Source organism: Manduca sexta, unplaced genomic scaffold, assembly GCF_014839805.1.
Source record: "Manduca sexta isolate Smith_Timp_Sample1 unplaced genomic scaffold, JHU_Msex_v1.0 HiC_scaffold_286, whole genome shotgun sequence".
Lineage (NCBI taxonomy): Eukaryota > Metazoa > Arthropoda > Insecta > Lepidoptera > Sphingidae > Manduca > Manduca sexta.
The window spans coordinates 1,885-17,679 of record NW_023593867.1 but is presented as its reverse complement, the minus strand read 5'-3'; the positions used below and the strand labels follow the sequence as shown (position 1 = coordinate 17,679).

General features: G+C 31.0%; 1 protein-coding gene and 1 long non-coding RNA gene across 2 annotated transcripts; one reads left to right on the top strand and one right to left on the bottom strand.

Annotated features, from left to right (window-relative positions):
* The first annotated feature begins 655 nt into the window (after window positions 1-655).
* Window positions 656-3,043, top strand: LOC119192508. Its single transcript, XR_005113653.1, has 2 exons — window positions 656-778; window positions 2,716-3,043. It is a non-coding gene; the product is annotated as an uncharacterized LOC119192508 (long non-coding RNA).
* A 2,271-nt stretch (window positions 3,044-5,314) lies between these two features.
* Window positions 5,315-6,984, bottom strand: LOC119192507 (isochorismatase domain-containing protein 2A-like). The gene is made up of 2 exons (XM_037446325.1): window positions 6,857-6,984; window positions 5,315-5,711 (listed from the first exon to the last, which is right to left on the bottom strand). The coding sequence occupies exons 1-2, from the start codon at window positions 6,932-6,934 to the stop codon at window positions 5,550-5,552; spliced, it is 240 nt and encodes a 79-aa protein (XP_037302222.1). The 5' UTR covers window positions 6,935-6,984; the 3' UTR covers window positions 5,315-5,549.
* Window positions 6,985-15,795: the final 8,811 nt, after the last annotated feature.

Below are 15,795 nucleotides of genomic sequence, written 5' to 3'. Positions count from 1 at the left end.
TATAATAGATTTGGTTTGAATTCAGGGTATTGATGCATTGTATTGTAACTTGTAACAGATAATAAACAAGGTTGGCTTCTATTTTTTTTGTTATCACTTCCTAAAAATGTTCATAAGTGATAACAATTTTAAACATATGATTTCAATTTCAAAACATGTTTTAATATTTAGAGAAGATAAATCGAAATCCGAAGTTTGTGATGTAATATTATTATTTATTTAATAGCATGTACTACAGTCTAAACTATAACATCATTCTCAGTAATGGAAAAGTCTATAAAATAGAAATTTGTTTGATATGCTTGGTCCACTTTAAAGTCTATACATTATTTAAGAATCACTTCTTACCATATTCGGCCACAACAGCCAATCTCAACGGAGATCAGCTACTTAATGGAAAGATATTATAGAGCACCAGTGTGTGCACAATATAAAGGTGCACTCTGTTCCTTCATCTCATAATCAGGTAAGACAGCAATCTGACATAACCAGAGAGAGATCAGGCGCAGGACCAACGGCTTAACGTGCTTACCGAGGCACGGGGGTATCACACCGCCAACTTCCCGACTTCAAGCTGAGATGTGTTATTTTAATGATGGAAAAACCCAGTCACTATTATTTTTAGCCTGACCCGGGACAACAACAGTTCGATGTAAAATTCTTAATAACGAATCTTCCATATTCCAGTGTGATCCTAGACTCGGACCCAACATCCATCGTGAGTCGCGCTGCGTTGCGCACAGAGGACGTGCCACTAGGAGAGCAGACAGTAGCGCAGGTAATGGACCAGTTTAATAAATTCTTCTGGTAGCACACTACTGTTACATTTCATATTGTTTCATAACAAAGTGCTTTTGTGGATAACCATGTCAATAATGAGGGTATTGGAGTTGAGGCTATTATGGCTGGACTATTGGCCAAGAAGTAGTTTTAAATAGTGGTAGAGCTGGTGGTAAGATGTACTTTATATCCGACCGGATAGCGACCACCGTACACAGTGTTAAAACCCGCCATAGTGGCCCACGTAAGTGTGTCGCATCGGGCTCAGCCTGTATATATCTGGTTTCAACAGGCCGGCATAATTGTGTCGACTGCCGAGGGGTAATCATCTCTCGTCAGTCGACATGCTATTCGACCCCTCTACTTACCATCAGATGCAGTATGGTCACATTGCTGTGCTCATTTAAAAAAAAACAGTGCAGGGGTTGTAACTCTGATATTCACTGCGTCAATTACTTATGTTGTTTAATGTATAACTACGGGCAGTATTGTGATTTAAGTAATTAAAGATCCATCTGTACAATAGGAATAGACAAAATACCATTTAAAGATGAATACCAGGAAGTGTAAATAAATAAATAAGATTGAGTTTCCGTAATTTTAGAAAAGTTTGATGGTGAGATGAAATAATGTTGGTAATATGTTACTAGATATTTTTAAAGCTTGAATCTACTCTCTTGGGTACTTTATGATTGGCATCAACTTATCTATCCCATCTATTTATAATAGAACAAAGTTTCACTAAAAAACTTTGCATCCATACATACTTCTCTTGCTAGTGTTGAGCATATAATTCTGATTTACAAAGATAAAAATCCTAAAATTATTTCAAGCTAGTGTTACTCAAGTAACAGTCAAGTAGATTTGTGACGTTGGATACTTACTAATTTACTAATTATTATCAATTTAGATACTGATCTGTATAGAGATTTATTATTTTTTACTTTCATATACATATTACAAATTATTATATATTTTCATTTGAAGTATGCATGGGCATGCAAGAATAATTTTGAAAAATATTTCTGGCAAGTAACGATTTTTAAAAGTAAACAAAACTGTTTAAATTTTACGATCATTAGAAACAAACTTTTTTTAAATATTCGAAATTAGAATTGTGTGATTGTAAAGCTTCTACGTCAGGTGCCATACTTTATTTGAAATATTGTCGTCGGTTAGGTATTTTTAGTAACAGCAGGTAAATCCTAGATAAATTCTAAGCATGGATGTAGGAAATTAATAATTCCATGATTAGAAGCAATAAACTTTCCCAATAAAACCTAGTGCATTTTTTTAAAAACAGTATTATGGTTGGTCATTTGTGCCTGATGGTGTCCCTTTCTTTATGTTTATTTGTGTTTTTTTATTCGTGTAAAGAAACACCAATATATTGGTATATTTTTAAGTTTTTTTTTGTTTTGATTTTGTTTTGAGTGTTTGTGTTATCTTATTTTTGTATTATATATGCCGTATGGTAGTTAATTTGGATAATAAATGGATATAATGTCAAGTCGTTTTGTTTTCCATTTTGGTTTGCTTCTAACTTCACTTTTGTACTAACGTGGCGCTTGTTTCATATGTTTATTTTGCTATAAATACATACTGCATGTTTTGAGTAAAAATTTTGATTTATTTTACACATCATAGAATCATAAAATGATGTTCAGTATAACACTATTGATTTAAATACTAAATTGAAAAATCTGTCAATGGATTTTCGAAGCACAGTTAAGATATTATGATTATATTGTGTATAACACTTTAAATTATTCGATAGTGGCGTTTATGCCGAATAACGAGAAAATAAATTTCCGAAATATAGAACTAAAGTATTATGAAAAGAACAATCACTAATACACTTCGCGATCGCATTATTTGTTGCATGTCTATAATTTTAATTAAAACAATAATTTTATCTTTATTAAAAAATTTCAGATACTTAACCTCATGAATATGTAAACGGGGAAGGTACGAGAGATAATTTACCGGTGGTAGTTATTAACATTGACCAAAGACATTCGAATAAAAATAGACCTAAACTAGATACCAAAAATTACTGAGAAAATATTACTAAATCTAGGAGGTTATGGTTCAAATTCATATGGCTTTATAAAGGGTGTTTCAAAGGAAATATTGTAATAATATTTAATTTATGATTTTCATGCTTGAACGCCATGCTTTGCTTACGTTTTTTGTTTGGAATTGTTTAAATTTTCAAAAATTTTTGTTCTAGATATTAGCTGGGAATTTCTTATTTTAAAAATATGACAATTTTGCAGTTATCTTGCCATACCATTTGCCATGACTTTGTGTTGTTAGATCTGAGGTCTTAAACCATGTTTTTATGATTCTGCTATTTTCATGGCTTCAAGTATGCATTATAATTATTGTAGTAAGCATATAGTTTATTAAACACATACTAACATTGTAGTATCGTTTTTTATTTTGTTGTTGGCAACCTTCTATTTGCTTTTTTTCTTTACTTCTTGAGCATGTAGCAAATATCACACACTATTATAATATGTTTACACTGAATTCATCTACTTTACTTATCTTCCATATGTACAAACAATTGCATAAAGTAAGATACGAAATGACCATATTATTTCAGTACTGTTACAGTTTAGTTACTGATGGTACGCCTCTCATATGTGAGACTCCGCCTGGTAGGTATCACCGCAATGTCTATTTCTGCCGTCAAGCAGCAGCGTGTAGTCACTGTTGTGTTCCGGCTTGAAGACATTGTAGCCAGTGTAACTACTGGACATAGTGAGATTTAACATCCCTCGCTCAGGATGGCGAGTGCAGTGAAATACCAAACAATACTTTGTAATTCAAGGTGTTGGATGGTGTTTCTGCTGTTTATGGGGGGTTGTATCGCTTACCATCAGGGAAACGGCGGACACGACTCGTCATTCATAGCAATGAAAAAAAATCTTTAGAAAATAAAAAAGTGACAGAGGAACGGAGTGTAGCGTTAAATTAGATTTCTTTATTAGTTAAAAAGAAACATCGCCAATAAAGAAATTCTTTTTTGTTAATCTAAATTGCTTATTAAATAAATATAACGTCCTTTTTATATGTGGCCAAATTATTATTCTAATATATGTTATTATTTCATAAGGATTCTTTTTAATTATGATTTTGACTGTTTTGTTGTGATGCGTATAAAAAATTGTTACTGCATAATTTTATATTGACTATGAAGTTCACGGGTTACTTTAATTTGTAAATGTACATATTCTTTTCTGCTGCAAATGAGTTCAGGCAACTTACCTATAAGCACTCTATTAGTATACAAGATTTTGTTTAAGTTTCAAAGCACTTTATACAAGCTGTAGTGGGAAATCTTAGACTAGTAAAATTTTATCTATGCATTGAATAAAATGGTAGACTTTCTTTGTGTACATTAAATATTTTCGAAAAAAAAAGAGATCTGGAAGATACAAGGAATAGGTGACAAAAAAGTCTTGAAATATTGGCCCATATATATATTCTGCAATTTTTGTTGGCGGATCACGCATTTTATTAAAATAATTAGCTGTTGACGGTCCTTCCTATCTATGCAGAATGAGCATACAGTGTCTTGAAGTCTGACAGCCGGTCTTTTAATGAAATGTGGAACATGACCTCAGGATTGTGCAAGCTTTCAATCATCATATCAATTGAAATTTTGACGTTTTTTAATTTCAATAGCCTCGTGAAACATCCTAGGTAGGAATCGGTGTTTTTTGGAAAGAGTTGGTGGCTTGCCTAAACGAAGATAATATTTGAAGCCTACTTAACAATGTTTAGCAACTGCAGAGTTTGTAGAGCGTCGGTGTTTCACATCAGCTATTTTCCTTTACGAGGATCCCTATATTTCTACTGTTCTTGGACATAAGAGCTCAGCCAGTCTGGAATGCTAATTAATACTATTATATTTCTTGATAGGAATAGGTTTATTCATATCGATCTCACTGTTAAAATTAGTAGTGATAGGCTACATAAGGAATTGTGGCTTCTGGACTTTATTCGTACACCGTTCTTTTGCATATATTCTATGCCTTTTGAGCTAAAATTCAAAAGCTAACAATTCTCCAATAATTTTCATATAATTTAAATTGCAATATAGAAATATTGACATGTGTTATATATGGTCTTCTTTTTATTAAATACATTTATAATTTAAAATTCACATGTTGGTTTATTAAGAACATGCTGTGAATTAATTAAATTAAAGTGAGTATTTTAATCTACTATAAGTTAGTTTATGTGTTTTCAGGTTCTACAATCGGAAGGAGCAGCTCAAGTGGTCATTGTTGAAATGAAAAAAAAAAACATATTGCATTCTTTATCTATAATTAATTTTATTCCCATTAAATATATTTACACGTAAAGATGATGGTATGTTTTTAGAAAACATGAACAGTATTTTTCACTACTTCATTTTAAAGAAATATAGAATCTTTAACAGTACCCTTATTCCTTTTATGTTGGATTTCAATATTTACACGCAAAAAATATACATTATAATCAAAGACTGTATATCGACGGGTCAAAGGCTTATTGACTAAAGCAGCATTTTTTTGACACTAAGTTTCATATCTATTTAAAATCAGTAGTTTTTTCTATGTTTTTTTTACCTAGTTAAATTTTTTCTAAAAAAAAACTTCGCTAATTCAATTAGCCTTTTAACCATCGATATTGTTTTCCAATAATCAGTGCTCCCACAAGAGTAATCAAATGAATAGCACCTATTTATTATGCTAGGTCTTTTCTGCGCAAACTTAAAGCGACTGACTCTTTAGGCTGCTAGCACCAAATTCATCAGGTGTAGGGACAATATTCATTCGAGATATCTGTTTGAATGCCGGATGGTTTTTGTCCTTCATTATCTTGAACAACACATTCTCTGAAGTACCCACAAAACATCCGATATTTTGCAACCGCTGAAATTAAAAACATTTGTTTCAGTAAATATATTGTCACAAAATTTAAAATTATAAACCACATTGAACAAGTTTATTACAAAACTAAAATAATAAAAAATAAGAGTCATTGAGTTGTGTGCAGAGAAAACATACATATAGGTTTCTTGTCATGTGTTTGGAAGTTTTTTTTATACTAAAGCAAACAAGTTTATCACACTTTTTTTTACATGGGCTGTATTAATACCATATTGTCATATATGGTTTTGATGTTGTCGATCAGTCATCTTATAGTCATGTGAGCGGCTTTATATCATGTATTACATTATGATTACTAGCATTTAGTTATCTTCTAATAAAAGTGCATTAAATCTATTTATATCTTCTATGGAATATTTTAAATTTAATAAAATATAATGTATAAGATATTTACCTATGTAGGTTACTACTTATAATGTTTTTATATTATTTAAAATTTTATAGAAAATAATTTGCGTCACTGTCTATATAAAAATGTTTATTGCTTTTTTTATAAAAGACATATTTATAAAATATCACGTAACTACATACAATGTAATAAGACTTTTTTACAATTTAATAATATACAAAAAATAAAAAAAATATGCTCATTAGAAAACTAAAAACAATTCCTATCACAGTTTCGATACGAAATCATAACCCAAAGTATCAACTGTGGGCACTTTATTCAGTTTGGAGATTTGTTTAAACGCTGGATGCTGTTTGTCTCTCATCAGTTTGAACAGAATGTTCTCCGACGTCGTTATGAAACACTATGTATTGCATGCGCTGAAAATATGTTACTGTGTTAGGAAAAACATTACTAAGAATGGCGATGATTGTGTTTGAAGTTTATTTTTATGAGTAGGAAACTATGGATATGTTGAATCTATCTGTTCACTAATGTGAGATGTGATATTAAGATTATCAAAAAAACTTTAATTGTTTCAAACTATTATTTTTGTGTAACATGCTCGGCAAAAGGCTCTTTTAATAGGCTTATTATGCTAACTTCAATTACATATGAAAGTTTGAAGGCGCCGTTAAAGTGGTATAATAGATAATAACGGAAGAAAAGGTTATCAAATGAAACTAATTTCAAAATAAGTAAATATTTTTTCACTGGTTCTTTTAAAAGAACATCATACCTGTAGTGCCAGTCCTCGGTCCATGAGTGATCTTGAAGAAAACACCATCAGCCAGCACATGGACAGCAATATCCTCATTCAGTAAATCTATCACGGTTTGTTCAATGCAAACATGTGCCTGGAATTATATTGAAGAAATGTTTATTAAAAAAAAAGTAATTGCTATATCATTAACTTTTGCTGATTAGTTAATGGCAAGCTGTGAATAATTAAAAATGCCCTTCATGGGGGGTTCCGGTATAAATCATGGGCTTTGCTTATGGTATTTAGAGTTAGTTCCTTTGTTAAATAAGGCCATGGTGGAGCTTAAGCCTTTTGTGGTGTGCCCCCAAACCTTTTGGATACTGCTCAGAGATGTACACTGGTATTTGGAATAGTTTAGCTGCTTCTAACTGAAAATTTTACATATATATGTTTTTTTTTTCCTATAATTATTTCTTGTGTTTACACAAATATTAGACCTAAAAAGAAATGTACAGTTCAGATTTTATCACATTTTTTTATATTTAAATTTGCACAATACCAACTTATTTTGAACAGTGCAACCTTCATTTGTAGTCCCCATTATGGCCATGAAGGCGGCATACTTTGAACTGTCATCCAGGGAGAAAATTTAAATATAAAATTTTCTTTGTTTCATTGTCTTGTACCAGTTGGAGGTGAAAATAATAAAAAGTAAGTTGTTTTGGGAATGAAGATTGTTTAGTTGTCTTCTGAAACTACAATTACTACAAATAATAGTAATAATTATTTATTTCAGATAAAGATCCATAGTGTAAATGCATGTAGGAAGTAATCCTTTTAAAAAATTAAGTACCACAAATAAAAAACAATGGCTAAATTGAAATTATAACTAATCTTATCATTCCCATTCAATTTGAATTTACTTATTCATTAATTTACATAGATGGACAAAAAGGTTGGTTAAAAGCTATTGTTCTTTTACAAAACTATTTACTTAATATTGTATCTTGTTGACCTACAGATACCACGATCATATGGAAAAATCAATTAAGATTAAAAAACAACGACATCTTGATCTACAAAGGCATACATCTTATAATAATTGCCTTTGTGATGTTTTTACCATCAGCTTTGGTAAAATAATAATACCAATAACAAAAAACATTATTAAAAAAACTCGAAATCAAGGTTACGTAATAATTTTGATAAACACATACCATTTTATTTGCAACTTTGACCATTTCCCGAAATGTTTTGCAGACGAATATATTTGTATATATAAACAAGTTTCTTTGCCTCCAAAGCTCCCAATTTTTAAAATACTACGTGCAGCCATTTTAAATGATTTTCTATTCTCAGCAAAAGTACACCGGTCGCCGGCAGGTGCAAAAACTTGATAATTTATTTTTATTGACTTGATTTCGTGAAAACACCGTAAGATGTCAAATTCTAATGTCAACAGCAGGGGTATGTCACTCTCAAACAGTCACTCTATTTGTTTTTGGTCTAACCTCAAATTAATTTTGTTGTAAGATACTTTCAGTTAGATGACACTGGAGAATAAGTTTTCAAAACACTAATCATGCCTTTTATCCCTATTTATAAAATAATTATGTACGTAATTAAATTAGATAAGTAAAAACATAAAACAAATGTCAGAGGCTATTTTAATTAATTAAAAAATATGCATTACTGAAAATTCCGAACGAAATACGATAAAAAATTGACTGACACAATGACAGAGATTGTGGCAAGTCGTCTGACACAATTTCAAACGAGTTGCCACAATATCTGATGATTGTTGTTAAATGGTAAAATATTAAAGTTCTCCTTTTGTTGTAACATGACAACCGAAGCTTAATTTAATTTTTCCATTTTATTAATACAATTATAAACAAAACAACGCATACTTTTTAAATTTTATTCTAGTTTCCAATAAATTACATATCTATTTTCTCATAAGCATGTTAAAATATTTATTGCATTAAGTGGCAATATCGCCTTGTTTCCGTAATTTGAATTCCGGTTGAAAATTTTCAAATTTCCCATTGCAGTTTGTGTGCGATAAGTTCGATTACGATTTCCTCAATAATGAAAGAACTTTGCTTATTCAAACGGACCACCGCTGCCTTCTTACTAATTCACCCCGGGCTTTGTTATTTGTTTTGCACGCGATAAGGAACTGATAAAATATTTGGACAAAATGTCTCATGTTATCTTGGTTGTGCGATTGATGGTAAATGACATTTATATTTATTATAAAAATAATATCGATAGTACTCATTAAAATCGTACATAATATTTACTCAGTCACCGCGATGGCGAAATCTGCTCATTTAAATAGTCTTTTTTAAAATACGTGTGGGAATCTGCATACCTTAAAATTATGCGATATTCACTTTTGATTTTAAACTATGAAAAATCTGTTGGTAGACAAGATTGTCGTTATTACGTCATCTTGGTTTAATATACTTATTTTGGTTTGACTATTGAATAAACAAATTTCAGAGCTGTATCTCTAATGGACTAATTCCTTGCATTTGTATTGTGTTATAAATACATGGCATCATTTATTATTTATTATATTTTAATAAATTATTGTATTATTTTTCAGGACCATTACATTATGTCCCTAAAGCAACTAGTTATAGGTGGAAATCCTGGCAGGACAAAAGGTTTCAAGTTTGAATTAAAGTTCTCGACAAAACTCTTAACAGAGGACAAGAATATACATAAAAAAAACTTGCGGTACATATATACATAAGCACTTTGAGAGCTGTTATAAATTATATATTGGTGCTTTATGTAGAACTACATTTCCCACTTTGAATCTAGGTAAGATGTTTTCCACATGTTGCGCCAAGAAATTTACAGGTTGAACTGATTCAGATACTTATATATTATATATCTCCTTAAAAGTGCTTAGACTAGATGTTGTACCCTTAAATATATCACACTGACGGCATACGATATATCAAATGCATAATGAATTCGCTGTAAATTCGCGGCGGGCGTGCAGCGAACAAGCCGTAGCGTTCACGCAGCGGGCTCACAGTTGGCTACGCATTTTGGACAGTTAGTAATAGAGTGAATTCAGATGAGGAAACATTTCTATTAGCTTTGTTAATTGGAAAAAGTAACTAAAAAAGGGATATTGCCGTGGTTACATGCCACCGTATTAAAAAGTATGTAAGTTGGGACTAAAAGTACAGGCGACAGCACAACAGCAGCCTGAGTGCTTACTCATCTAATTTTATTTAATTGTTTTATAATGTGTGTATCATATATGGGTGCTCAGCGAATTTGGCACACGGACAAACTTGCAATAATATAAGATAGGCTGGGGGCTTTTTGCATTTTTCTAGCGGGAAGGGCTTTTAACGTGCGTGACACTACGAGAAAATCTCTAAAGATCTCGGCTTTCACTTTTCTGTCCGTTCATGTCTCTCATATCGAATTATGTTACAGAACATTATACACCGGATATTCATTTCATGAAAACATGGATTTAATGGCCGAAAGAAGCACATATCTCACCGGTAATGCTATATACATATCTTACTTAAAGTTGTGAAAATGTTTACTAAAACTTTTTAAAATTTAGGATGTTAATTTTGACAAATCACACTAATGATGAGGCTAAGGTATAATCGTTATTGAACGTATTCGATTATCGATTACCATTTTTATAAAACTTGATATCGATAGTTGCATAATTATTTGGTATGTTCAGATGATATAAATATTTTTTATTGAATTATCTATTTATTATTGGTAAGCCATTTCCATTTATGTTTTTTTTAAACCCTACACCACTTGCAGTTATCATTGTGTTAACTATTTAAATCGTGAAAACATTAGATATATTAATTATAGATTTTTTTACCAATAAATGTGATAAATTACAAACAACTCGAATATTTGCAAAAAATAATATAATTAAATCTAAATGCAAATTTTTATATTATCGATTTATTTTATTTCAATGGCGATTTGCGATAGTCCGTGATTGTTCATTATGATAATGAGTGGCACTTCAAAATAAAATATGATATTACCTGTAGTAAATTTTACCGAAAAAATACGAAACTTCATGTGAAGGAGCTGTCAAAATTATCATCCTATATTTGATAACGTATAGTTACTAATTAGAATTGGGTAGGACATGACATGAAAACGAGTTTGTAAGAGTAGCCTCATTTTAACATTGAGCCGGTACAATGTCCTACTTCAAATTAGGCGAGGCGTACTGAGGCGAGGCGCTTTAATGTGCGCCTTACAGTATTTTGTAATGATAACACTCAAAATACTTTCCTCTGACTCGCGACTCGAAACGCAGTACCATAATGTTCATTGTAAAATAACGTCCTATTGTAATTGTCTATCTCTCTGTCCTCGTCCTATAGTTAACCACGGAGAATGAGTAACGCGACTGCCGCGACATAAAGTTTAAAGTAGTACAATATATAATTTTGAGCCACTCTTCCTTTTTGACGTTATGTACGGGACAAATGTACCGCTTCTTATATGTCCTACTCAACAAGTTACTTTTCCTTGCTCGAACAGTAATATTCATTAATGTTTTATTTTTCAGATATTACTAAAGTATTTTCGGACCATATCTACTGCCTTACAAGTAGGTCCCGAAGACACGCGGTATACAATACTCAAATTGGTTTATTCCAAAAATATAAAACATTTACGAAAGCGAAGGGAAGACGATTTTCACCAGAGGAAAAAACATTGTCATTGTCTTTATTCAAAAAAACGTCCTAAATATTACAAACTTTTATGCAAGTATTTTACTCTACCATCATCAAGAACTGTAAAAAGCCAAATTAATATAATCGCAGGAATAAATCCTATAATTTTCCACTGTTGGAAATAAAGGAAAAAGATTGTTTTGCTTTGGTCTTTTGTCTGTGTCATATGATCCATACAAAGATACAAGAGTTTGCTTCACATTAAAAATGCTCTTTTTCTAACTACGCTTTGGTTTTATAATAAAAGGCATAAAAAATATTTTAATCAGCCAATAGCATATTATTTCACAAATGGACTTAATAAGATAGAGCTAAAAATATTAATACGAACTGTCTTGGAAGATGCCATTGATGCTGGGCTTAACGTAATCAACACAACATGCGAGCAGGCACCCGTTAATGTCGGTCCCATAACAGAGTTGGTTAAAGAAAGATGTAACTAAAGCTGTATATTTACGGAAAGGAAAATACTGGTAACATGACATAATACGCGTTAAAGGACAAATAACAACCCCGTTTATGAGCTGTTGCGGCTGAACATTTAACGGCAAGAGCAGAATTCCAGCAGAATGTCGTCAGTTAGTAGATTTCACACTTTTACTTAACAATTTATTTAATTCATTGAACGGGTGTAGCGATTTTTATTTATTGTAAACTAGCTTTTGCCCGCGGCTCCGCCCGCGTGATATAGTTTTTCGTTTAAATCTCTCAAAAGTTATAAAGTTCCCCCCTTTTTGGTAGAGTTTTCATTACTGCTCCGCTCCTTTTGATCATAGCGTGATGATATATAACCTATAGTCACAACGTAGTAGTAGTGATACACAACCTTGAAAATTTCTCTAGAGAATTTTCCAGGTTTGTAGGTTTCCTCACGATGTTTTCCTTCACCGTTGAAGCAAGCGATAATTCACAAAGAATATACACATAATATTTTTTAGAGAAGTCAGAGGTGTGTGCCTTTGGATTTGAACCTGCGGACATTCGTCTTGGCAGTCCGTTCCACAATCAACTAGGCCAACGCCGCTTTTTGTTCACGTATTGTTTATTATTATTTATACTGATATTTTTTATCTTTCACGTTCATATTTAAATGGTAAAAGGTGCTGCCCTTGCTGTCCCATCTTAAAAATAGAATATGTATCTACAAAAATGATTAGCAGTCCCATAAGATTGATTTCTTGTGACTACAGTGTTTACGGTCCCTTACTAAAAGATCCTTTAAAATTACCATAAGGGCAAACGACTTTGATTTGAGTTTAAAATAGATAAATTATCAAGTCCAAGTGTGATTCTTTTTACTGATGTATCCTTCATGGACAACAGCTTCAGCGTAAAATTAACATTTCAAAATGTTAAAGTGCCTTAAGGCGATACCTCAAGGTCCATTTTCATACATTTTGTTTCACCTTTAATCTGGGTAACTAAACAAGTATTGGCAAGTAAAGAATTTAAATTCACGTCTAGTTAGTGATTAGTTCTCGCAGTTGAAAGAAAAACGTAAAAATAATTAATAATCATGGATATTTCTGCCTTTAAAATGTCGTCATATTAAATTTTGACGACATTTTATTTTTGATGGACCTTGAGGTATCGCCTTAAACAAAAATACCATTTCTTAATTTTTCTACTCTGAGTACGATTATGTATTTTTCATATTTTTTGAATACTTAATTTCAAAGAAACAAAAAATAAAAACCGAGAAATTCTTGATGACGTCACACATACAGTTGAATAAAGTTGTTCCTTGGTCCACCTTTCTTTTTATTAAAAACTAAGACATCGTCATTTATCAATGTCAAAAGATAATATTATGCCGGCGCCACAGATAACAAAAATATTTGAACTCATGTGTGGCACGGGAATTTTCGTATTTGTGCAAAGTTTGTTTAAATGTTTACGTATTATCTTGTCATTCGGTATTGGTTTTACGACCACACATCAAGCGTTCAAAGTTATAGAGTTGCTTGAATGAGAACTGGTTATATATGGAAACCTAAAAGTAAAAGCCATAAAAAAATTAAATTGGTCAGTGTCTGTAATAGAATACAAATACGCAAATACCCGTGCCAAACATGAGTTCAAACAAGTGTTCTAATATTTGTCTGTGTGTGGCACCGGCAAAGACGTTTTACAAATAGACGCGTCATAGACTAACAAAATTGCACATAAAACGGCGCACTATTCACTATAGCATCATGACTGTACATATAATTACAAATTGGCTCGATGAAGTCTTTTAGTTATACAGGTGTCAAATTAACGAAGGACCAGCTATACCAGGTTGATAGAGGATTAATTTATTATACAAAATATATACCTTCTGTGTCGCCTAATAATATTGCATCGTTCAGAAAATATTCAATCGTTCCTGCGTCGACCTGCTTGCTTTAGTTGATGTTTTGTTAATGTTACAACTGGTACCTACATTTCTGCAGCAATTCGCATTACTTCCTTTATATTTTATGTAACAATTATCATTTTGTATACGACTTATTTATGATTTCGTTGTTTGATCATAATGCTCATTTTGTGTTTATTGTATGTTGTAATTTAACCACCACGTAACCCATAATTAATAGTTAAGTGATGGCAATTTAAAGATAATATCATGTACACAAGTGCGAAATTATTTTGCTTTTATCGCGTTAATTGTTCGAATCTCTCCTTTTTTAGTACATACTCTATTTAGATCATATACCCACTGTTATGGTATATATCTAATATGTATTGGCAATTTGTATCGCATTCGCATTTCGCTGTTGATTACTACCCGGTTTCATAGACCTGTTTTAAATCAGTTCTTATTATAATTATTTAATCTTTCTTATTTAACAAATTGTTAAATTAATCTGTTTGATATCTACATAAAATATTTTTATATTATTATCATTAGTAAAACAACCTTCGCATGACGAAGAAAGTATATTTTAATGAATGCTAATCTTTATAGTTCCTTTTTCTATGGATAAGTATAATGATCATTGTAAACTTGATGTTAATTTCTTTTCCAGTGAACATTTTCAATTTTTAAAAGTAGCGTGACTTATTTGTGAAATAATTTTGTTTGGCTTAGAATAAGTTTGTTCTTGTTAATATTAGTTTCACTTGTTTGTGTAGAAAGATAATGCTAGAATCCGAATTTCCTTTTGATGAAGACAAAGATAAATAATATGGCTAGCTAGTATGTTTCAGAGTTAATTGCTGTTCTAGATTTGTAAATTTTATGTATTTCTATATTGAATCGTATATTATTAGGCAATTTTTTATAAAAATTATAAATTCTCTTTTATTTGAACATTGATACTTGATATTTATTTGATGATACAATAAAATGATTATCGAAATACAAAAGAATTCATATATATTTTATAAACTAAAAACAATTGTGATAAAAATATAGTTTGACAATTGAGAATGTTTTAGCATATTATAAATATCAATGTTAATTATTATTCGTCACAGTATGTATTTTAGACATAAAATAATTTTAAGTATATTTTATATTTAGTATTTGGGGATTTTTCAGTGTATTACAGTTTATTTTAAAGTAGTATCGTTTATTTTCCATTGAATATAATTAATAACTAAGATCAAATTATCAGCGCTTACATAGCTTAATAGAGGTGTAATACTTTGTAAATCTAATATGGAATGTGAATATCATTAGTACTTACTATAAGCATTTTGTACACAAAATGTTATAGCAAAAAAATAAAATAAAAATAATATTTTCAATATGATGTTTGTCTGATTAACGATCTTATTCTTAGATCTTATTACTATCGAATTATTATGTATTAATAATGATAAAAGTACACTGTAAATAAGATGTCAGAAATATTATACTACGACGGCATAGCAAATACAGATCTGCTTCTAAGTATTTTAATACTTGGATTGCCGTCTTCTGCACTTTTAAAACCGTTTGCAAAATAATAAAACACAATAAACCTGAATCGTGAAACGCAACGAAAATCGCGAACGCCCTCTACCTCACAAGTATGAAGCAGCCGTAATGTCGATTGGCACACAACCCAACGAGTAGGCTCTCTATTTCCATATATATAATAATTCTCTTTGTCAACAGTCAAGACAGTGTCAAGTGTCAACGTCATATTATGACATTTGACACATACGTTCCTGGTTCGAAAGATTAATCATGAGTTTTTTAGCATAAAAAATATCAAGGATTAAATTATAATAAATGATTTA

Bases quoted from the DNA above. Each gene is read 5' to 3' on its own strand.
- LOC119192507 (XM_037446325.1), bottom strand. From the start codon at position 6,934: ATGAGGATATTGCTGTCCATGTGCTGGCTGATGGTGTTTTCTTCAAGA. The intron at 5,712-6,856 runs GTATGATGTTCT...TTTTAATTTCAG, and splicing joins ACCGAGGACTGGCACTACAG to CGGTTGCAAAATATCGGATG.